This window comes from Protopterus annectens, chromosome 14.part0, assembly GCF_019279795.1.
Source record: "Protopterus annectens isolate FY-2018-M chromosome 14.part0, PAN1.0, whole genome shotgun sequence".
NCBI classification, from domain to species: domain Eukaryota; kingdom Metazoa; phylum Chordata; order Ceratodontiformes; family Protopteridae; genus Protopterus; species Protopterus annectens.
Genome location: NC_056748.1, coordinates 1,021,890,136 through 1,021,915,953, shown reverse-complemented (window position 1 = coordinate 1,021,915,953; position 25,818 = coordinate 1,021,890,136). Strand labels below are relative to the sequence as shown.

The window sequence follows — 25,818 nt, the reverse complement described above, 5'->3', positions numbered from 1 at the left end:
CCAACTTCATGCTTCTTAAGACAGAAGTGGTGAACTTCATGACACCCATGCAGATGGACAATACAGTTACGACTACCGAATCCTACACAATTGCACTTTATAAGCACTTACATGAGTGCATGGATCATGCTATCCCAAACAGAACCAAGACACTATCCTCCAAAAAAAGGAAGCCAATCTGGTGGTCCCCTGCCATAAACAAACTGTACAACAGAAGGAAGAAACTTTTGCAAAACAGAGTAAAATCCCATGAGTGGAGGAGCTCCCTGGTCAGCCTCAGTAAGAAGCTGCCATCCCTGATAAAATCCTTCAAAGCTAGTTACGAAAACAAAATCGCCACTGATTCTAAAGACAACCACAAAGCATTTTATAGCTATGTCAAGAATCTCAATGGCAACACTCAGATCTGCTCGGAGTTACAGCACAATGGCACTAAATATACAGACCCAACTGATATTGCCAACATCCTGTCAAATAGGTTCAGTGCTAACTTTACCCCCCCTCTCACACCCTAAAGAGCCTATCTCTATACCGGAAGAATGCAAAGTTCCTGTAATCATGGCTGCACAGGTAAGAACCAGACTCGCCAAAGCCAAGAACACAGCATCCATGGGACCAGGCAACATCCTAGGCTGCATTCTACACGAACCACAGAACAAACTGGCACCCCACCTAAGTACCATGTTCAGTCATAGCCTCACCTCAGGCTTTGTGCCTGCTGAATGGCGCACAGCGACGGTTCTCCCACTCCACAAGGGGGGAGCCACCATGGACTTTGGGAACTACTGCCCCATTAGCCTGACGAGCCTGGTCTGCAAGGCCATGGAACATATTATCATGGAACTTATAAACAAAGACATTGGTAATCTCCGAACTCTGGACTCCACCCAGTTTGGGTTTGTAAAAGGCAGATTGTCTCCTTAACCTGATAGACTTCTTTGAAGCAGTCACCAAAGCCGTTGACAAGGGTAAGGTGGTTCACACAGATCTTGCCAAGGCTTTCGACACCATCCCCCACTCTGGAATTATAGATAAACTCACTAAACTAGGTATAAATCCCTATGTCACAAGATGGGTTGCCAGCTGGCTCACTGACAGAACCCACACTGTGAAAGTAGCAGATTCCAAATCAGACTTCAGACCAGTGAGAAGTGGAGTACCACAGGGTTCAGTCCTGGGTCCTCTCCTGTTTGGTATCTACTTCTCTGAAGTACAGGCTAACACAGAAGGTGTTTGGCTAACTAAGTTCGCAGATGACTGCAAACTAGGAGACATAATCAAAACTCCTAATGATGTGGGCATCCTACAAAAGGGCCTCACTGAGACAGATGCCTGGTGTCAAAGCCATGGCCTCAAGCTCGATGCCAAAAAGTGCATTGTCATCCTCTTTGGTAAAAACTCTGTACCCATGAACTACAACATAGGCAGTAGTATACTTAACACTGAAAGTGTGAGACCTTGGGACACAGGTGGACAGTAGTCTCTCCTTTGATAATCACATCGCCACAGTAGTCAGGAAATCCTTCTACGTGGCACACCTAATCACAAAACGTTTCTCATCCAGAAAAAAAGATGTCATTGTTCCTCTCTACTCATCACTCATTAGACCCATTATAGAGTACAATGCCCGTTTTGGTATGTACCTCACAAGACATCTACAACAACTGGAAAGGCTGCAGAAATACCTCACAAAGAGGATTACCGGCCTCAAACAGATGCTCTATGCAGACAGTCTCAAAAAACTCCTGCTTTATTCCATCGCATATCGCCTACTAAGAGGTGATCTCTGCCTAACATACAAAGCTATGTCAAACTCAGAGCTGTTGGACATGCTCCTCTTAAAGAAATCCCAATCCCTCCTAGCTATACGCTCTAGGGACCTAAACCTTGTCACCACAATAAATAGAACATGCCAGAGGGATAGATTCCTGTCCCGGAGACTTCCCATACTCTGGAATAAACTACCTATCTATATCAAACAAAGCTCCTCATTAGCACTCTTCAAGAAGAATCTTTGATGATTGGATGGGAAATCGAAAATTCACCCCGGGGATCACCTCTGTGGCTCTGCTCGACAGTGGTACAGGAAAATAATTTTCTTGGGTGGCAAAAGCCATGGTACCTTTTTGGCTGGGCTTGTATAGACCTGAGGGACGATAGCCTAGTACCTACCTATGAACCTACAGTATTGGTGTTCATAAATCCTTTGTTTTAAATGGCATTCCATCTTACCAATATGATATTGGGAACACCGTTGGCATTCAGCCAAATATGCAACTCCTGCACTATTACAGTTAATATCCCTTTTACATGATACTCCACATTACGGATTGTAAATTTGTTAGATGTCTTAACATGCTTACACTGGTTACAACAACCATATTTATACACACACCCCCAGATGGTCTAAAGGGGGTTACGTGTTTTGTTTTCAACCATGTTTTTGAGGTTAATACCACTTTTATACACAATTTTATGAGTCTTTGGAACTTTATTTCTAAGGTAAGGGTCATCTGTTAAAAACGCCCAATTCTTAAATAAAATGTGCCTATCTTGCACTGCATCAGAAGAAAAAGGGGTGCTGAAAATCAAAGAGAAAGTAGCATAGTCATGCACCCCAGGCACATTATTGTCAACCAGAAATTCTGAAGGCCCTTCATTAACAGTGGTCAAACTGTTCATTAAAATAGGCCTAAACCAACCATTTTTCCATTTGGTACAAACTTCATCAATCGATTCATGAATCATATTGTGGGAATACCCACGTGCAAAAAAACATATTCATCAAGAGTTCACACTCATTCAAAAAGTCGTGGTCCAAGTTTGTCATACAGGCAGCCCTCACTTAGCTGTCCCTTGACCACGGATCGTTTTTGAAAAAGAGGATGTGAACTCTCAAAATGAAGAAAACAGTTAGAATAAATGGGTTTCCTATATATTCTGGTTGTAAAGAGAGCATTATTGAAATCCTTACTAAGACAAACATCCAAATAATTAATACTGTTATTGTCAAGCACATAAGTATACTTTAAGAAGTCAGTGAGTTCTGTAATGCTAGAAACTAAGTTGCAGGCATCAATTTCATTCCCTTTAAACATTAAAAATAAATTGTCAAGATAACGAGAGTACCAAACAACATGCTTAATATATAAATTGTGTTTAAAAAGCAAGGTGTTCTCCCAGTGGGCCATAACGCAATTAGAAAAACTGCCTCCACAGGGAGAACCCATGGCAATACCAGACTTCTGGTGGAAAATATCCCCACCAAAGAAAATAAAGTTGTTGGCCAAAACAATATCTAAAAGGTATTCAGTCAGGTCGATTTCTTTACCTTCAACTCCAGCCGTAAGTAAAAATTCCCTTACCCTAAGCAGTATCTAGGTTGTGAGGGATGCAGGTGTACAAGTCACATATATCAATGGTCAAAAGGTTGTAATTGTCGCAGTAATTCAAGTTATTAATGGAATCCAAAATATACCATGAATCACAACAAATATGGGTCTGACCAGAAAGATGTTTCCTTAACTTGGTGTCAACTACCTTTGCGCACCCATAGGCAATGCCGTTCCATCCGTCAGTCAACTATAGGACGGAATGGAAGATTATTGAAATCCTTGTGAAGCTTGGGTAAACCAAAAATGGTGTGAGTTACAGGAGATGGAATAGTTATATAATTCTACATTTCTGAAGAAATCATTCCATCAATAAATAAGTCGTTTAATAAAGACCTAATACGTTGATATGCACCATTCAACTCATTCCCAGATGCCTTTTCGTACTTATCAGAATTAAGGATGTCTAACATTTTGTTACAATAAACATCCTCAGCAGTCAATACGACCACCGCCTTTATCAGGCTTAAGTACACGGATGTTTTGTAACTTGAAAAACTTCAAGGCCTCAATTTGACTTCCAGATACATTAAACCTTTTCCAGTTATTAAATCTAAACTCAGTAGAACAAATATTCCTTATCCACTTCACATATTTTTTCAAAAAAACTTATAGAATGGCGAAGTGGTGGATTAAAGGTACTGGAAATATGAAACTCAGACATATCAGAAAAGGAATTACCTAATAAACAATGCAAATTCAGTTTCCGTACAAATAGTTTTAAATCAAGTATAGTTTCAGCAAGATTCAAATGTTTAGAGGGCACAAAGGACAAACCTTTAGCCAACAAGTCAATCAGGTCATCAGAAACATGAACATCGGTGAAGTTGTAAATTTTAAAATCACCTGTGCTATTTGTAGTAATCCGGGGTAAAATTCCCCCAGGTGAATTACAGTGGTCTCCAGTTACTATCTGCTCCGGTTGTTCCTCTTGTTCCGGCGAGTGTTGCTGCCTTTGGATTTCCTCGTTAGGTTGTTGGTTGAAACACTTCTGAAAAACCACGCCATTGTTTAGGTTGTTAGTTTGCTGTTCCTTCAATCGTTGACTACGTCTAGGGGAACTGTGTAAATAAATGTCAGAGTTCATGTCCCCTTTCCATAGGTACAGAGTTCTGATTAGATGTAACGGGAGGGTTAAAGGAAACCTGAAGGTGGGGGAGGATAAGCAGTACCATTTCTGGTTTACTCAAGGTTTGTTTGTTTTCCTCCAAATGCTTTATTTCCTTCACCTCCATAAAGCATTTGAGTTGATTGCCCCAGACTCCCCATACATGTTTCATATGCTATTGCCCTTGTGGCTGGATCATGTCTGGAAAAATGCCAAGTTAAAGCATAGTTAAATGAAGGTTAGTGAAGAGTATTTATTTCTTAAATGAAAGTATTTCTGCTTGCTAGTGACCTATAGAAGTCATATCATGTGGGCAGTATACTGTTGTGGATGGAGTAGGTAAGTGTTTCCTTTTATTTGAATCTGTGATCCCTGTAGTTACCCTTGGTATTTATGTCCAGCACTTTGTAGGACTTCCCTTTTCAGCTCCTTCCCACAGCAACTGAAAAACTATGGATCCAGCTGGGAGCTCACTTAATCGCAATAGTGAGGTTCTCCGTTGAGGTATGATGCATTTGAGTGGTGCTTATGACTGTGCAATACCCCTACCGAGAAAAGGTCAGGGGACGAAAGCGAAATTACTCAGTTTAGTCTAGCACCAGGCTTGTGGTGAAGCTGAAGGAGCATTCAGGGAAAGGTGATGTCGTCAGAACAACCTCATCTAATGCATAGAATATGCACATGCACGCACGAACGCGCGCACAAACACACACACACACACACACACACACACACACACACACAGTTTATCATGAGCAGAACAGCTGACTGTCTGCAAGCCTAGTTGTAGTAATCTGAAGACAGATGTAGAGAGAATCCAGGTCATCTTGCATTGCATGTAAATGCAGAAGGGTTTATAGCTGCGGCTACCAGTGTTACCAGGAAAAAATTGGTATCACTGTAGCAGGAATTTAGTAAGTGGCACCGCAGGATGCCCTTTGCAGTGCACAGGACTCTGGAAAGGCATACCATAAAAAGAAGGCAGGTTGTTACTTTTCTTTGGACTCATTGCTGCACCATTAACTACATAATTTATATTTTATTTTGAATTTGTTAACAGGGGTAGTGCACTGATCCCATTGGACCCATTTCATTCTCAACCTGGATATAACATACCAACTTGTGCTCCAAAGTGGTGCATTCAAGGTGCTGGGTCTGAGGAAGAACAGTGTAAAGTACTATAAGTTTAAAAGGATGCAGAATTATAGTCATGATGTTACAAGTCTATGGGAGATTCCTACTGAAAGAGGAAGAGTTCCAGGAGGTGCAAAACAACAAGGCATTTTGATGTAGTCATGCTGGCTGATTTTTAAGACCATAAAGTACCGTATTCAATAACTAGAAGAATTTTGGGCTGCATAGGCAAAGGTGTGACAAATGCAAATGTGTATAGTGAGGTGTGCATCACATAAAGTGGAGAATACACATTAAGTGTTAAGTGAGCAACATTTTACCCAGCTGAAAGGTACCAGATGACTAGGCTTCACATAAGTGTCAGTGGTGCAACAGGTATCGGACTATCTTTTGGTGCATAAGGCTGTGGGTTCTATTCATATACCAAGTAGATTGAGGTTAGTGTTGCACACCTGCGTATGTCATCCTTTGGATGAGATATTAAACAGCTTGAGTTGCTGGTAGCTCAGATGGATGTAAAAGATCCCATGGCACCTTTCAAAACGACTTTGGTCCTTTATATACAGAATAACTGTTCTTTACAAAATATTCACATATTTTAAAATATTTACAAGTTACAAATTTATAGCTATACAACTTAAAACTATACAAATATGTTTACACAATCATACTAAATTTTCATCACTGTTAGACCCCCCCCCCACTCCTTTTTCCATAACCACCATCTGATTTTACTTAATATTGTTGCTAAAATCCATTTTCCATTAAACATAATTTCATTCATCCTTTCATTCCATATAACATAAAATAATTGTTATATCTTGCCTTCATTCTTTGCTGGTTGGGGTTCAGAACCAGTCATCTGTTCCGACTTGGCCTTTACTAAAGCTCGAGAGCTTCCACTGGCTCAAGGATATACCCTGTCTCATCATGCCTAGGGAAGATTACCCATATCTCGTTTGCCACTAAACTAGATCGGGTGCTTCTTGCTAGGCTCCAGGCCAAATATTAAAACTTCTTTTCTTATTGGATACAAAATTACTGTTTTTCGGCTAATTGTGTCTTACTAGTATTAGTATTACTTCCTTTCTATTGAATTTGTTTCGATTTGCTGTTTGTGTGTTGCTGGCCATCGTCTTTTGTTAGGCCTTTTTCCTACCCTGTCTCGTGCCCAAACTCGTTTTAGTTAGAGATTTTGTTGGAGTTTTGTTATTTAAATTATCTTATTTCCCTTCCTATTTTTCGCCAAGGAGTTTGTTAGAGGGCTCCTTGCATCAACCCATTAAATTAGAGGGCTTCCTTTCCCCTTTCCATCTGTCCTTTCCTCAATTTAGGAGTTGTCATTTAAATTAGAGACTTCTCTTACCAGAGGAGATTGTCATTTAACTTAGAGACTTCTCCTCTGGTCCTTTTCTAAAGTTCTTGTTCTTGTTGGTTATTGTTTTAAAAAAAAAAAAAAAAAAAACTTTGTTGTTGTAAGTTTTTTTTTTCATAGTTAAAATTTACAGTTAGTCATGTACAAAGATAATAAAGAATCAAAGCCTTCTGACGTCAAAAAGTGTGAATGATGTAGCCAGAAAATGTCCTTAACAGATGGACAGACCAACTGCATGTACTGTTTGGGTGCTGTCCATCTGCAGGAATTGTGTGCAGTTTGTCACGTATTTACCTCCAGAATTTTAATGGAGAAGAAAAATAAACTCATTGTTAGGGGTCTACTTAAAGTTCCTTTTTCTGAGGCAGTTGAAGGGAAACTGAGTTCCTCTAAACCATCACAGTCTCAATCACCAAAATTGGACAAATCTTCAAAAAGAGCTTCTTCCTCAGTGCCAGTATCTGAACCGACGAAGAAGCAGACAAAAGACTCATCCACTGAACTGAAGGCTTTCGCGCCCGAAAAAAAATCTGTCTCTTCGACTCCACTGGTTATTTTGGAACCGTAGAGTGTCATAGTCTGAGCTGGTCCCCTTTATTGGAACTGGTCTCGTCAGTACTACATTCACCCATACTGCAGTCAGCCAGATCTTCGGCTCCATCCTCTCAATCCTGCAGGAGCCTGTCAGACCACGACGTGGAGTGGGTGGTCAGGTGGCTACTACGGACACCGGCGCTGGCCAAGATCCTTTCAAGCCCTCCCAGACTGGAGTTGGCTCAGACAACCATCACTACCCCCATACCAATTCCTCCTCCAACCCAAGTTGTGGCTTCAGAGCTGGAGTGCTTGGATTTGATAGTAGTGGAACCATCTGGGCCGAAACCTGATCCAGGATCTTCAGTCTCGACTTCCGCTCTGACATCCTCTGTGCCATCGTCTAGCGAGGGGTCTAGGGGCCGACACTACCCCATCGGGTCCAGAGAGGATGGTCTGGTCAGGCAGCGTTCTGATCCGAATCTACCTCTTGGGGCCTCGGCGTGGGTTAGCTCGGCGCCTACATCGGCTTTGGAGCCTACGGCCTTAGTTCAGGGGCAGTCTTCTAGTTCTTAGCTTGGAGCTCCCTTAGAATGAGGTCATGGTGCTTTCGAGGTCATGAGGAGAGTGCTGTCACCCCAGATGACTCCACTCTCTGATCCAAGCACTCTTCCCCCAAAAGTGCTGGAGTCTGCTTCTCTATCATCCCTCCCCCCTAGATGTAGACACCCGATGTCCCAGGACATCCCAGTGGGCGAAACCATCTCTTCTGAAACCTCCCCAGGGTATCCCTCTGGAGAGGTCCATTGGAATCGAGCATGTAAAAGGAAACATCTAGACTCTGTCACTTCAGACATAGATCTAGATGATTCAGAAGGGTCCCCATGGTCATCCTCTGAGAATGTCTCCTTTGCAGACATCCTAGAGACCCGTAGAGAGGTAGCTGGAAGTCCAACACTTCTGAGGATGAGTCCATGTACCTGGTGGCTTTCCTGTCTCACCCCTCTACCTCTTGGGTGACTCCGCCTTTCGACCAGCTCCTTAACATAGTCAATTGAAAGTCGGGGGCTTTTCAGAATCTGTGGAACCCGTTCCGAGGAGGCCCAACAAATTTATTACTGCCCCCTCTGCCGAGGAATTTTTGTCCAAAGGTATCCCAGTAGATGTTATGGTGGTGACAGAAGCCACCAAAAAGGAATTGTCTGAGACATCCTCATCTGTCCATCCACCGAATAAGGAATCTCACACGATGGACAGATACGGAAAGCTTCTGTTTTTGTCAGCAGCCTTTACACTCAGGTCACTGAACTATTTGACTCGTTTTACTAGATTTCAGAGGGATTTCCTGAAGGAGTTAGATGATACCCTCCAAGGTTCTACAGCTAGGCTTTCAGACAAGGTGACCACTCAGCTTGCTACCTTAAATTCTGTGGTCAACTCTTCCATGTAGGTTGTACCTTATGCAGCCAATGGAGCGAGTAGAGCAGTGGGTACAGGTATCTCCCTAAGGAGACACTTTTGGATGCACCTATGCGAGTTTGCAGAGCCCTTTAAGTCTTCCTTTGTTAACGCCCCATTTGATGGCTCGTCTTTGTTCGGCTCAAAAGTGAAAGAAACTCTGACCAGGTGCGAGCAGGAGGGCAAGACTCTTTCTGCTGTGGTAGTACATTTTTCCCTAACTACCAGGCCTTATTCCAAGGACCAAAAGGGGGGAAAGATGTGGTTCCATAAAGCCCAAAGTTTTTCCAGACTCACTTGGTGATTCTGCCCCCAGGGGCAGAGGGGGAAACAGTAATGGAAGACACCAACCTCGCGGCAGAGGGAGTCCGCAAAACTAGGGTGACAGAGATACATTCTCTGGTAGGCCCTTCCAATGCTCCTGAAAGAAGGCCCATCTGTCCACCTCTGGATGCAATCGGGGGTCGATTGTCACTGTACTCAAATGCCTGGCTAAATATTACACAAGACAAATGGGTACAAACGATAATATCCAGAGGCTACAACATACCCTTCTCCTCCCTTACCTTAGGAAAAAATATCAGTCTCAGACATTCTACCCAGTCAGAGGGATCAGGCAACCCTAGACGTTGAAAGGTTGCTAAACAAAAGAGTCATCGAAAACGTCCCCGCAGACCAAATTGAATCTGGAGCTTACTCGAGGTTCTTTTTAGTTTTAAGTTTTAAAAAAGACAGGGGACTGGAGGTCCATTTTGGATCTTAGCAGACTAAGCAAGTCCGTAAAAAAAATCAAAGTTCTGTATGGTGACAATGCAGTCGATACTATAATTGGATTTTCTCGATAGATCTCCAGGATGCGTACTACCACATAAAAATGTACAGGCAATCCAGGAAACACCTACGCTTTTGACTGGGAGACGGTCATCAATTTCAAGCTCTGCCCTTGGTCTCACTACAGCCCTCAGAGTGTTCAAATGCATGGCAGTGGTCATGGCTCATGTGAGACATCTAGGATTCAGTGTGTTTTCATACATAGACGACTGGCTCCTAACTGCCACCACCGAGCACCTATTAATCAAAGCAGGAGACACCACTATTCACCTGTGTTCACAGCTGGGTATTACAATAAATTTCGAAAAGTCTGCCATGTTGCCATCACAACATATATTCATAGGAGCAGACTTAAACACAAAAGACATGGTAGCAAAACTTCCTCACGACAGGGTGCAAACACTACGTCATCAAGTGCCCAATCTGCTGACAAAAAAAGTACAGGCAAAGATTGTCCTGAAGGTTTTGGGTATCATGGCAGCAGCTATACCTCTGGTACCTCTTCCACGTTTACACACGAGAGTCCACCAGTGGTTACTTTTTACTGAATGGTCCATGCAGGAGTTACCCATGTTCCACAAGATTATCATTACAATTCATGCAAGAGAGACCTGAGTTGGTGGCTTCAGTCCACCCAGGTAGTTCTAGGTAGACCACTCTCCCACAACCAGTAGCTACACTGACCATGGACGTTTCCCAGATACGGTGGATGATTATGTGGGAAAGACTTCCAAGGAATTTGGTAGGAATACGAATACCACTTGCATATCAGTGTCCTAGAGATGAGAGCGGTGATCTTGGCGTTGCAGGCATTCCAGAACTCCCTTCCACTAGGAATGCTTGCAGTCCAGACGGACAATATGTCGGTCGTGTGGCATATAAACAAACAAGCGTAGAGTCGAATTGCAAACAAACTACTGAAAACCAACAAAAAATAGGCAGGCAACAGTAATTCTTAAACTTTCATGGTTAGCGCTTTCAAGTATTCTTACACTCAACTTCATCTGTGATGAAGTTGAGTGTAAGAATACTTGACATAAGCGCTAGCCATGAAAGTTTAAGAATTATTGTTGCCTGCCAATTTTTTGTTTTATATAATCAAGGCAGAACCAGATCTTACCCGCTGTGTCGAGAGAGTCAGAGTATGGCAATAGGCAGTCTCTTCCCAACGCTTTTTGATAGCCACTCATATCCCAGGGAAATCCAGCGTAATAGCGGACAAGCTAAGCAAAGCTATTCTAATGCCTCACGAGTGGTTCCTGAAACGGGAAATTGCGAAACCGATTTTTCATAAGTGGGGCCAGCCTTGCTGAGACCTGTTTGCCACATCCATGAACACCAAATGCCGCAGCTACTTTGCCCTGATCCAGGGATGCACTTGTACACGATTGGCCCCCAGGTCTTCTTTATGCTTTTGCTCCGTCCTGTTAATCCCAAAAGTTCTCCAGAAAGCCAGTTGTTGAGATGCAGGTTAATACTCATCGCCCTATACTGACGTAATTAAATTTGGTTCCCCTTCCTTTGGTCCCATCTACTAGAGGAGCCATGGATTCTGGACCCAGTGCCAGACCTCCTAATGCATCAGTCAGGGGCACACCATCCCTCGATCCAAACCCTCAAATTGACAGCTTGGCTGCTTCACTTCCTATCTTAGCCAGGCTTCCAGATATATCCCCTGCTGTAAAACACATCCTGGTTTCATCCCATAAGACCACAACTAGGAAACTTTATGCTAGCAAGTGGAAAAGATTCTCTTGGTGGTGTTCCAGCAATCATATTGATCCTTTCACAGCCCCCGTAACATCCATCTTAGACTTCTTGGCAGAACTTTTTAATGAAGGGGCAGCAGCAGCTACCATACGAGTTCAACTAGCCGCCATATCCAACTACCACATAGGAGATATGGGATCAAAAATGTCTCCCAGACTGTGCAAGGCTTTGAGAGGTACCTTTTTACTAAGGCCTCCAATAAAAGAACCACCAGCTCCTTGGGACCTCAATCTAGTATTATCCGCCTTAATCCTACCACCATATGAACCAGCTTCTTCTTGTCATCTAAAGTTCCTAACTTGGAAAACAGTCCTTTTGGTGGCCATCACTTCAGCTAGAGGGTATCAGAACTTCAAGCATTATCCGTACACTATCCCTACCTAATTTTCCATAAAGATAGTCTCCCTTAGAACCAATCCATCCTTTATACCCAAAGTTTGTTCTGAGAGTAACTTAAGTAAATTCATTGATCTGCCTGTTTTCTTCCCGAATTATGGCAACAAGGCAGAATATAAATAATAATTGGATGTACACGGGCAGCTTTGTTTTTACCTACACGGAACAAAGGAATTCGGAAATCTGATCAATTATTCGTATCCTTTTCAGATAAAAATAAGGGTGCTCCAATATCATAGGTCACTGTCAAAATGGCTGATTACTGATACTATCACCTATTCATACACTTCTCAAAATAGACAACTGCCTGGAAAAATTAAGGGTCACTCAACAAGAGCTATTGCAACCACGACTGCTGTTCAGACTAGGTTACCTATGGATTCAGTTTATGCTGCAGCGAGATGGGTTAAACCTCGTACCTTTATTACTCATTACAAAGTAGACGTGGCTTCCCGGAACAGGGCTTCCTTTGGATCCACTGTTCTGAAGAGTTTGTTCCTTTGAGCCACCCAGAAAGAAGGTGCTAGGGACGCTGTACCAACCAGCAAAGAATGAAGGTGAGATAGGACATCATAACATAAAGAAGTTATGTACTGACCATAACGTTCCATGTTTATCTGTCTCACCTTCATTCTTGCGTCCCACCCTCCTTCCCCCATCCTTCGCTCCCGGAGGGTCGAGAGTTCTTTATTGGATGTGGAATTCATGTTCTCTGATTCCATTCTTTGTCTTGTGGGACATATGTCTGTAAACATACCTTGAACATGTGTATATGATTTCTATTCAGCTTAGTAATTACAAACAAGATCTGGGTAATCTTCCCTAAGCATGATGGGATAGGGTATAGCCTTGATCCAGTGGAAGCTCTCCAGCTTGTGTAAAGGCTGAGTTGGAACAGATCAATTCAGAACCCCAACCAGCAAAGATTGAAGGCGAGATGGACAACAAATATGGAACATTATGGTTAGTACATAACTTCTTTTATCTAGTTATCGATTTATTTAACATATTCTTTACTTACATTCTTATATTATCCATATTTAATCATATCCTTGTGCATTTTATCCACTGCTTTTTTGATTTCAAAAAAAATCTTCTTTACATAGTTTTCCTCTATACTGCGGTGGTGGTGCTGCGGTAGCGTTGTCGCCTCGCAATTAGACGTTGCCCGTTCGATTCTCAGAGCATCTTGTGTGGCAGCATGCGTGAATAGGCGTTCCTTCGTTGAAGGTTGTGCGTTAGAGCCGGCAAGCTAGCACATGAAAATCTACTGCCAATCATTAGCGGACCGGAGTTCCGCTGTGGCGACGCCTAACCGGGAAAAGCCGAAAGACACAACATAGTTTTCTCCTCAATTTTTTTTATTCTTTTCATATTTCAAAAACACATGTTCTATAGTTTCTTCTTGACAATGTAAACATATTCTATTACTTTTCTTCTTAAATGGCATATTTATTACTATAGCAATAACCCACGCCTGGGTGTGGGTAATGCTGGATTTACCCACGGTTGGCGTGGTTTACCAAACAAAGCCAACCGTGGGTAAATATAGCAATAACCCACGCCTGGGTGTGGGTAATGCTAAATTTACCCACGGTTGGCGTGGTTTGGTCCCGAGGCGGCCCGAGGACCAAACAAAGCCAACCGTGGGTAAATTTAGCATTACCCACACCCAGAAGTGGGTTATTGCTATTATACCATGACATTATTTAAGAAAATAAACTGTTACTTTTCTTAAATAATGGCATAGTATAATGCCTGTTTACTGCCCTTCCGCAGATGTCTGGCATCCGCGGCATTTCTGATGTACTGCGCAGTACATCAGAGCTGTGGACAAAAGCAACGGAGAAAGCAAGATCTCCGTTGCTTTTTTTTAGTGTCTCGCTATGTTAAATGAGTTTAACATAGCGAGACAGTTTTAAAATAAGCAACGGACATCTCCGTTGCTTATTTTAAAACTGTCTCGCTATGTTAAACTCATTTAACATAGCGATACACTAAAAAAAAAGCAACGGAGATCTTGCTTTCTCCGTTGCTTTTTTTTAAAACACTGTCTCGCTATGTTAAATGGGTTTAACATAGTGAGACAGCTTTAAAATAAACAACGGAGATCTCGCTATGTTAAACCCATTTAACATAGCGAGACAGTGTTTTAAAAAAACGAGTTATACTAATGGAAAAAAGTCCGGGCGACCGGACCTTTTTCCATTAGTATAACTCGATTTACAACGGGCACGCTGGCCAATCAGCGTGCACGTTTTGGGGGGGTCATGGTATAATACAGCATTACCCACACCCAGAAGTGGGTTATTGCTATTATACCATGACATTATTTAAGAAAAGAAACTATTACTTTTCTTAAATAATGGCATAGTATAATGCCTGTTTACTGCCCTTCCGCAGATGTCTGGCATCCGCGGCAGTTCTGATGTACTGCGCGCCTGCGCAGTACATCAGAGCTGTGGGCAAAAGCAATGGAGAAAGCAAGATCCTCCGTTGCTTTTTTTTTTACTGTTTTCGCTATGTTAAATGGGTTTAATATAGCGAGACAGTTTTAAAATAAGCAACGGAGATGTCCGTTGCTTATTTTAAAATGTCTCGCTATGTTAAACCCATTTAACATAGCGAAACAGTAAAAAGCAACGGAGATCTTGCTTTTTCCGTTGCTTTTTACACACTGTGTCGCTATGTTAAAGGAGTTTAACATATGAGACAGCTAAAATAAGCAACGGAGATCTCCGTGGCTTATTTTAAAGCTGTCTCGCTATGTTAAACCCATTTAACATAGCGAGACAGTGTTTTAAAAGTAGAGTTATACTAATGGAAAAAAGTCTGGGCGACCGGACCTTTTTCCATTAGTATAACTCGATTTACAATGTGCACGCTGGCCAATCACCGTGCACGTTTTGGGGGGGTCATGGTATAATATCAGTTTATGTATTACCAGTTCCCACAAAAATCTTGACATTCTACTTTATTACACCATTTGCTTCCTATTTTTATAGCTTTATTTTTTCATCTGTTAAATTTCCCATGGTTTTACATGCTAATGTTTTTTATCATTGCCTTCTTATGCCATCCTTTTCTATTTTTTCTATATCCTCAATTTTTATTTTCCACAAAAATATTTTTCTTGTTAATGTTTTGTTTCCTCATTTATACACTTTCTCTTTTTACCATACCTTAACATTTATCATACTTATATTTATACAATGTTTTGCTACTAATCTTTCATCTTTTTCATTTATCCACTTTTAACACTTTGTACAAACTTAATGAAGCAGCATATACCATTTGGCTAATTAGCACTAAACCGCCTCCTTTACATACAAAACTCCTCTTTTTAATGGGTTAAGCCTAGAACCCATATAAATGAAAACATTATCTGCAATAATTCCTTTTCAAATACCATTGGCAGCATAAATACATTTGCTAAGCATGCTGTTTTCCCATCAGTACTGAATTTATCAAATAAGCCTTTTTTTCTGAATGATAACTTGTATGTTCTGTAGAAAAGACAGGTTTGTTTTATTTCTTTTACTGTTTACCAGTTGAATTCTACTTGCATCTTACAAACAATTCATTCATTCATTCATTGTAAAATATATATACCCTTGATCTTTACTATATCACTTAAACCTTTACTTTTCTCTTTATTTAAAGCCATCCCTATCATCTCTAGACACTGATTTGTGCAAATTATTACTTTTATCCAATTTTGTTTGCAATTATTATAATGTAGTCTGCATATTTTAACAGAACTGGAATTCTTAACCCTTTAGGTATCATGTACCCCACCTCCTTCATTTTGTAATTTCTTTCAGATGCTATCACTTTCATAATTAGTGCAAAGAGAATATAACTCATTGGACATCCTTGTCTTACACCACTCTTCATATGTACCTCTTGGCTTAACCAGCCGTTTACAAGTATTTTTACTTTATTATTACGGATAGTTATATAAAGTAAAACTGGTTTTCCCTCATAGAAATGGCATTTATGTGATTTGGTAAAACGTAACTGCTTTTCTCACTGTGACAACGTATATTGCTAAAATTGTTGTCGCTCATAGTGGTTGTGTTTTTTAGAAATAGCATAAAAGATACAGAGCCTGCAAATGCAGGAAAAAAATAACAAAAATGTGCTTGCATGACATTTTATTTCTAAATGATTTCCTAAATAAATAAGCTTGTGTAAAACAAAAAATATGATAAATTTTTAGAATAGCATAATTAACAAATGTGTTTGTGTGGAACAAAAAATATTATGTTTTTTAACCAAATGGCAAAAACAATAGAGACTTGTTGAAATATCCTAAACAGTTGAATTTATACAGATATTCATGCTAAAGGGAAATGACTAACAGCAGAAAAAGTTACAATTATCCTATCAATGAAAGAACATTTTGGCATGCTGAGAACTGGCTTTCTCTGTATGAGCATGGCTAATATAGCAGAAAAAGTTATAGACTATCCTATCAAAGAAAGAACATTTCGGCCTGCTGAAAACTGGCTTTCTCTCGATTTAAGACAATGTTGCAGACAAAGAAGGCTTCAATACGGAAAAAGAATGTTTTAATCCAAGGACAACGTTTTGAAACTATAAACGGGACTTCTGCACTGGACAGTTTGGTAATCTGAGTCAGCTGAGGAAGTGCAGTGTACCAGGCAATATTCTACCTGTGTTTTAAAGAAAATGTTTATAATATCACATTACTGCTTAGTCGGCTTGTTTCAGTAAATCTCTTATTATATGAATATACAGCTGTACAGTTTGTCAGTGTGACCTGCATGCTGCTATTAAATTCAGTTTAAGAATGGTGAGCCAAGCATAATTCGGCCATTTTAAATATTTGTAAAAGTACTATGACAAGCACTGGTTCATATTTTATTGTCGCCACGCTCAGTACAGTCAGTCTTGAACAGCTCAGCAGTGTCAGGAAATTCTAAGTGGGTGAAACAAGATTTTGTCTTTGCATCGGCTCTGACATGTTCACCAGCATTTTCAACAGTGAGGGAGTTTCCAGTTTGCAGCTTTAATGTACAGATTAATCACTTGATAGCCACTGCTGAAAACAATAAGCCTGTTTCTGACATTGAAACCAGCAAGGACATAAGTGATAAATGCGCACATTTTGTGACCATAGACTTAAGCTGGAGTCTTGATAAAGTTTGGACATCATTTCAGTGGTATAAACAAGCCAGTAGTGATGTTAAATATGGTACAGCATTGTTTGGTATAAATATAAGTGAAAATGTTTATACTTGTCAATACATTCATTGTTTTGATCAATATATACAACAGTATGAAACTCAAGTTAAATCCAACAGCAAAAAACAAAATAACCAGAAAAACTCCTGCAATGCTGAGTAAATGGTTAAAAACAAAATTCTGTCAGAATGAAAACTCAGTTTAGCACGTCCTTCCCTTTATCTCTTACTGGAAATTCATCAGAACTGATATTAAAACATAAAAAAAATTTAAATACAATTTTGAAAACATCACATGACCCAGCAAATCTCATACTAATTAAGCTATTTAAAAAGTAAATTCACTCACTATCATTACTAGTCAATTAACTAGATGTTTTAACTTCAGTATAGAGGAAATAGTCATTTAAACCTGGGAAACATGTAGCATCTAATCTCAATTGCCACTTTAGTTCACTTTTAGCAAAATGTTCATCCACTACATAACCCCAGAGAGCATTCACTGTCTGATCTAGAACTACAAAATTAAACCCATGCTCTGTGTTAGTCAATGTGTCTAAATAAGGCATTAGGCTTTTCACAATTCTTTATCTGCAATATGCTCATATATCCTATTTCTTAGCCTCTTGCTGGTCATTCCAACGTAAAATGCTGGACATGAATCACAGCATGCCAAGTAAACTAATTTGCTTCAATTGCAATAAAAGTGGCCAGTAACCTTAAAAGGTGTCCTTTTCACTTTAAAAGAACATTTCAGCCTGCTGAGAACTCATTTTCTCTGGATTGAGATAATGTTACAGACGAAGAAGGCTTCAGTACAGGAAAAGAATGGTTTCATCAAGGACAACGTTTTGAAACTATAAAAAGACTTTAGTGGTAGACAGTTTGGTAATCTGAGTCAGCTGAGGAAGTGCAGTTTACCTGACAGTATTCTACGTATGTTATGAGAAAATGTTTATAATTTCACAGTAGTGCGTGGTCGGCTTGTTTCAATAAATCTCTTATACGAATATGCAGTTGTACAGTTTGTCAGTGTGATGTCACCTGCTGTTAATTGAATTTAACAATTATTGATGTTAGGTAGTCCGATCTCACCTTCATTTTTACATATGGGTTCGGAGCCGATCCTCAGCTCCGACTCAGCCGATTTACAAGCTGGAAGACTTCTGGTTGGCTCATGGCTAAGCAGGTATCCCATGGTGCACCAGTACAATCCCCAGATCTCGTTTGCCGAGTCGACTAGTTCGGTTGTGCTTCTCTTGGCTGTGGCTAAGTTTTTCAAATTCTTTATATTCATTATCGTATTTAAATGCTTTATTAGAACTTTTACTGTATATTTAGTGTTGCTAATATATTAGGCAGTTGTATTGCTTGCCCTTTGAGTGCAACTTAGTTTACTAGTGGTTATTGGTATCCTGTGTGCCAGTTAGTTTTAGGCGCCATTGCACATTTTTTGATTATTAGAGTATTAGTTTTTGGCGTTTTTCCGCTCTTAGTCAACAGGGACTCCTGTTGTCTTGTCTGTTGTTATTCTGACCTTTTTTGGTCACTGTTGGCAGTTAGATGTTCTTCATCTCACATTGCTGCAGACCTAACACTTGGGTAGTCCGCTGTCCTCGGTCTGCCTGAATATCAAAGTATAAGGCTGACGTCGGTCAAGGCGCATTTGACTGACATCAGGACGTCAGGGTACAAATGCGCATGACCGACGTCATATCCTCAGTCTTTTTTGCCGCATGGTCCGATGCAGAAGCAGCATTGCAAGTGCTGGTTGGCGTTCTGAGATTTTTCAATTTTGAAGTTTCAGACCGAGTTCAAAGTTGGCTAAGTACCCCGTTGGGGAATATTTTAGTTTTTTCTTGCCTCAGTGGTTTACCGGATGTCAGAAAAAGTGAATAATTGCATTTCTTGTGGGAAACAGATACCGCATAGAGATTATCATACTTTGTGTATTCCTTGTTTAGGGCCTGAGCACGACGTTGTTGGGTGTCGCTCTTGTGCTAGATTCAATAAACGCACTATAAAGAGAAGGTTGGATTGTGCCAGGTTAGTCTTTGGGAAGCGGTGCAATTATAAAATGCCGTCGGATGCTCCGACGCCCGCTTCTTCAAAGAAGCGCAAGGACAAAGCAGTTAAGCCTAGGCTGGAAGAACCGTCGGTACCGGATGCCGGTTCTTTAGAGGTGTCGGTGGAGCCGGTGGTTCCACCGGAGATTTCTTTGGGTTCCCAGGGCGAGACTTTGTTATTGCAGGATGTGGCCTCTCAGGAGGCAGGTCAGGCTGAAGGGGCTTCTCAGGTTACTTTACTCCCCTCCCTTCCTAGGGTGGTTAGGCCCTCTCCTTCTGTTGCCAAGGCTTCTCCCAGAGGCAGGCCAGGTTTAGCTTCAGTTGGTGTCACCCCTAGTTCTTCAGGCACTGTGCCCAAGAAGCATATGCTTAAAATGGCAGAAGATTTAATTACTTTGATTAGGGGTTCTTTGCCCCCTCCTGATAAGAGACCTAGGGTGGAGCCTGAGCCAGGGGGTTTTGAGCAGGCTTCGGATGTTTCAGAGTCTTCGGCTGAAGACTTGCAGGAGTATTCTCCTTATTCTGACTCTGATGTGGATGATTTTACTCCTTCTGCTTCTCCTCCTGAGGATTTTTCTTTTTCAGAAACTCTTCATTCTATGAGGGAGCATTTTAAGTGGGAAGGCCAGGACTTCTCTGATTCCAGGAAAAGGCTTAGGGAATTTTTGTTTTTACCCCAGCATAGGCCTTTGGCTATACCTCCTGTTTTGGATGTGGTGGAGGATGTTTTTGCAGAGGCTTCTCTTAATCCTGATTCTTTGCCTCCTGCTCCTGTTAAACCAGATAGATATTACAGGGTGCCTGAAGCTCATAAGTATCTTTTTAAGAGTCCTAGGGCAGACCCAGGAACTGTTAGTCAGGGGCCTAAAGGTGTTAAGGCTTCTGTTGTCAAGAATCCGGTTCCTTCAGACAAAGAGGCCAAGGCTTTGGATAGATGGGGAAAGAAAGTTTATACTTCTTCCACTCTAGCTATGAGGGCTTTGAATTGCCAGTTTCACATGTTAAAATACCAAAACTATCTCCTTTCACAATTGAAGTCTAAGGTTGATGCTCTGGCGGAAGGTATTGATTGTAAAGAGTTGCAAGATTTAGTACATGTTTCTGAACAAGTGGATAAGCATTCTTTGCAATGTGGTTTTGATGCTGTACAGGCCTCGTCCAGGGTGGCTGCCACTGGGTCAGTTCTTCGCAGACACGCCTGGCTGAGGGATCAGAATTTATCTGACCATGTTAAAACAAGGATTTTAGATGCTCCTTTACAATCTGATGTGTTGTTTGGTTCTCCTGTTGAGACAGTTTTAAAGAAAATGGAAGACAAGGCTAAGTCTATGCAGACTGTTAAAGATTTTTTGCAGGTTCAGCCTCCAAAGTTTAGTAGAAATTGGCCTACTAAGGGGTGGATGTATCCTTCTTATGATTCCCAGTCTAGGGGTAGATCTAGACGTGGTAGGGGCAGAGCTCAGGGCTCTTTCAGGCCTAGAACAGGGAGTTCTCCTGCACAGTCTTCAGGTGAGGGCAGGGGTCAGTCCTTTCGTAAGCAGACCCAATGACCTACCTTTTCAGCTGCCAGAGCCTTCTCGTCTGGCAGCACCTTTGGGAGGAAGGTTGGCACTTTTCAAGGAAAATTGGAGTTTAATTACCCAAGACAGATGGGTATTGGATATCATACACCACGGTTACAGGTTTTATTTCCATACCTTGCCTCCTTTCAAAGGCATGCCAGACGTTCCTCCTCCACAAAGAATAGAGGCTCACAAGCAAATTTCTCTGTTACTCCAAATAGGGGCCATTCAGCCGGTCCCTATGCCAGAAGTGGGCCTAGGATTTTATTCTCGCCTGTTCCTAGTACCAAAGAAAGGGAACACGTGGAGACCAATTTTGGACTTATCTATCCTCAACACTTATCTGGACATTCCCAAGTTCAAAATGTTGACGTTACAGCAGCTTTTACCTCTGCTGGGCAAAGATCATTGGATGGTAACTTTAGATCTCAAGGAGGCTTATCTTCATGTTCCTATCAGACTGAGTTGCAGGAAGTATCTGCTTTCGAGCTGGGACTTCTCATTATCAGTTCTCTGCATTGCCCTTTGGCTTATCTACTGCGCCCAGAGTGTTCACGAAAGTTCTGGCTCCAGTGATAGCTTTCCTCAGGTTAAAAGGAATACAGATTTATCCCTATTTGGACGATTGCCTGATTCTGGCTCAAGGAAGGGACGAGCTTCTTCATCATTTGGAGTATGTGATAGCAGTGCTAGGATGCCTGGGGTATTCTGTGAACGAAATAAAGTCCAGTCTAGTACCCTCTCAGGACATGTGCTTTCTGGGTGTGAGACTGAATACAGCTTCCCAGATGGCCTTTTTGACCCCGGACAAACAAAAGAATCTTTCCCTTTACTTTCATCAGTTGTCTCATCAGTCCGGGCTGACTGCAAGGACAGTCCTTCAAGCCTTAGGGTTCATGGCATCTTGTATTCTGGTGCTTCCCAATGCCAAACTGCATATGAGGAAGCTACAATGGTATCTCAAAAATGTATGGACACAGCACTGCCAGGATTTGGACACTGTCATTCAAATAATACCTTGCATTCAAAAGGAATTTTGTGGTGGGCTCAGGAATGTCACCTAAACAAGGGACTCTCTGTGACCCGCCAGAGGCGAGTCAGATTCTAACGACAGATGCCTCAGACAAAGCTTGGGGAGCTCATCTGAATGGAAAGTGGATACAAGACAAGTGGCCTGCCAGACTACAACATCTACATATCAACTTGAAAGAGATGTTAGCAGTCCAGTTTGCATTAATAGCTTTCAAGGATTTACTTCTTCCAGGGCAGGTGTTGATTCTAACAGACAACACAACTGTCATGTGGTACATCAACAAGCAAGGCGGAACTCATTCTTATCCTCTATGCAGGCAAGCAATGATTTTGTGGGAGACTGCTCTCAGTTTACAGCTAAATCTTCAGGCAAGGTTTCTGCCGGGAGCACAGAACTCCTTAGCAGATGTGTTGAGCAGACAAATTATGGATCCCCACGAGTGGAAATTGGGTCCTCATGTATTTCAAAAATTGACAGTGTCATGGGGAACTCCAGACATAGATCTGTTCGCTTCTCCACTAAACCACAAGCTGCCAAAGTTTTGCACAAAAAGGTTTCATCCCACAGCTTGGAGAGTGGATGCTCTTTCTTTCATTTGGAGCAATCTTCATGTGTATGCCTTTCCGCCTCTGCCTCTCCTACCAAAGGTACTACTAAAGGCCAGACAAGACAAGCCAAGGATGATTTTGATAGCTCCAGATTGGCCTCGACAGCATTGGTACCCATTACTGAGGAGCCTGGTACGGAAGCCTCCATGGCCTTTGCCTTCGATTCCACACCTGTTGTCTCAGGAGGACAGTCATTTGCTCAATGTCAAGCTTCACTCTCTGCACCTAACAGCCTGGCATATTCTGTTTTGAACCATAGTGGGCCTCCACTTCCACAGCAAGTTTTGAATGTTATTTTGGAAGCTAGAAGGCCTAGTACAAGGAAAGTGTACGCAGATAAATGGAAGAGATTTTTATTTTGGAGTGCAGCAAAGGATTTTGATGTTTCTGAGCCTAATTTAAGTGTGGCTCTTCAATATCTTACTGAGTTACTGGACAAAGGTTTGTCCTTCTCTTCTATTAAGGTTCATGCTGCAGCAATTTCGGCTCACTATGATTGTGACCCACCATTGTTTTCACATCCTTTGTTCAATCAATTTCTTAGAGGGGCAAAGAATATAAGACCCCCACGAAGAGCTCCTACTCCTGCTTGGGATCTCAATTTTGTGTTGGAGAAACTCACTCTACAACCTTTTGAGCCTGCAGCTACTGCTGAGTTAAAGTTTTTATCATGGAAGACTGCTTTTTTGTTGGCTATTACCTCTGCAAGAAGGGTTTCTGAGTTACAGGCCCTTATGGCGGTTGAGCCTTTCTTAATTTTCCATAAGGATAGGGTATCTTTACGTACTAATCCTTCCTTTATGCCTAAAGTGGTTTCTAGTGTGGCTTTAAACCAAACTATTCATTTGCCTACTTTTTATGCAAATCCCCAAAATAAAGGGGAAAAGATTTTGCACACTTTAGATGTACACAGGCAGTTGCGATATTATTTGGACAGAACTAAGGGGTTCAGGCAGTCTCAGCAGTTATTTGTTTCTTTTGCTTTGAGTTCTCAGGGCAAGCCTGTGTCAAAACAAACTATTTCTAAGTGGATTGGGTTTTGCATTGCTTTCTGTTATTCCCATCATGGCAAGGAAGTTCCAGCTGGGATTAGGCCTCATTCCACTAGGGCTACTGCCACTTGACAGCTTTTGAGAGGGGTGGCAACTAAGGATATTTTGGAGGCAGCTACTTGGAGTTCAGTGCATACTTTTTCCAGGCATTATCACCTACCACTTTACTCTAAATCCAGGGCTGGTTTTGCCACTGCTGTTTTGCAGGGCATTTTGGCAGCTCCTGCTTCCTTATAATTTGACCATCCTCCCTTACCTCTGCTTTGGGATTCTACGCAAGTGTTAGGACTGCAGCAATGTGAGATGAAGAACATAGTACAGTTTTGTACCTACCATAAATGTAGATGTTCGAAGATCCACATTGCTGCAGTCCAATTCTCCTCCCTCCTTCCCCTCTGTAGTTAGAGGCGGTTGTGTGGGTTGGGTTGTCATTTGGGTGTGTATTGTATATTGTATATATTGTACATATTTTTAGTGCTAGGATGATTGGTTGTTGGTTTGCTGTCTTTTGGTTTTTGACCTTTATTTTTAGGGTCTTCTGACATCTGGGGCAAGAAAAGACTGAGGATATGACGTCGGTCATGCGCATTTGTACCCTGATATCCTGATGTCAGTCAAATGCGCCTTGACCGACGTCAGCCTTATACTTTGATATTCGGGCCGACCGAGGACAGCGGACTACCCAAGTGTTAGGACTGCAGCAATGTGGATCTTCGAACATCTACATTTATGGTAGGTACAAAACTGTACTTTTTCTGCTATATTGAGATTGTTTGTTTTTGGCGGGGATCCGCTTGTGAATTTACTAGGATTGCAGCCTCCCTAGTATACTACCTGTTATTAGAAATGGAGAAGTATAGACATTTATTGAGTCATTTGTGGTTTCTCTTGTGTGAGTGGGCTTTCCTTTCTGGTGTGTTTAAATTAGAAGACCTAGTTTTCTCTACACCGGGCTAGGCCCATTTAAGTTAGAGGACCTAGTCCTCGTGTAACTCCTCCTTAGGGCTAGGTCCGTTTTAGTTAGAGGACCTAGTCGTCCTTTTTCTCTTTCAATTTCTCTGGGTTTTGTATGTAATAATGTCTAAGGAAAGTAAAGAGCCTAAACCCTCGGAGTTCAAAAAGTGCATGAAATGCTCCCAAAAGATGTCTTTAACGGATGGCCACAGTAGCTGTATGTACTGCCTAGGGGCCATCCACTTGAAGGATCGTGCATGTTCTGCCATGCTTTCTCTCCTAGAGTGTTAAGGAGAGAAAGAACAAACTCATACTCAAGGGTCTATTGAAACCATGCTTTGAGGAAACACTATCCAGTTCTTCGGCTTCCTCTAAGTCTGGGAAATCAAAATACTCAAAAAAACCTTCTCTGGCACTGGCTGGTGTCTTGGAGCCACCTCCTAAACAGTCGAAGCAGTCCAAATCTGCCTCCTCGACTCCTCGGCCTTTGGAGCTGAAGGAGCGCATCATGGTGGTGTCAGAGTCTGTTACAGGTGTTTCGGAGCCGATCTCTGAACCTATTGATACAGCAGTTGATTCTGCTACTCGGAGCCGGTCTGTAAGCTCCCTACCAGTTTCTGTAACAATTAAGTCTCCAGTGCCCCCAGGTCAAGATCCCCTACTAAGTCTTCCAAGAGCCTCTCAGAAGAAGATGTGGAGAGTGTAGTGTTGAGACTCCTGAAGTCGTCTGCCTTACCAAAATTATTGTTGGCTCCGACCCAGTAGGCTCCGGAGCCACTTGGCCCAGCTTTGCCCTTATCTGCTATTCCTCCTTCGAGCCATACTGGCCTTTCGGAGTCGGAGTGCTTGGTGCCAGTGGAGGAAATGCCCTCTCCAGCTCACTTTGTTGCTGCCTTGGAGCCGGGTACGGCTCCACCACGCTCGGTGCCATCTGTCGTGTCCAGGGGCCGAAGCTCATCTGTCGGCACCGATAGGGAGGGTTGGAATCGATCATCTTCGGTTCCGAGCCTTCCACTCGGTGTTTCGGCCAGGGTGAGCTCAGACCCTGCATCTATCTCGGAGCCGACAGCTCTGGCTCCGGCACCAACCCTCGTCTCTTTGGAGTGGGGGAGGTCTTCGGAGCCAGAGAGGTCGGCGTTTGAGATGAGCATGCTGTCTCATTCTCCAGCCCCTATCAGTGGCACCAGCACTCTTCCCCCGAGAGCACCCACTTCAGTCACAGCCGCTACTCTCTCTGGAGACAGCAAAGACCCGCAGCCTCAGGAGCCATCGGCTGGTGGCCCCCACTCTTCCGAGGCTTCCCCGAAATATCCTTCCAAGGAGCCTACCCAGAAG

General features: G+C 42.1%; 1 protein-coding gene across 1 annotated transcript in view; it reads left to right on the top strand.

Moving 5' to 3' along the window:
- The window catches only part of HPS1 (HPS1 biogenesis of lysosomal organelles complex 3 subunit 1), a 946,304-nt gene that overhangs the window by 450,769 nt on the left and 469,717 nt on the right, over positions 1 to 25,818 (top strand). The window contains exon 8 of the mRNA XM_044056829.1: positions 16,649 to 16,658. Within this exon, the coding sequence (XP_043912764.1) occupies positions 16,649 to 16,658 (10 nt within the window). The remainder of the gene's footprint in view (positions 1 to 16,648; positions 16,659 to 25,818) is intronic.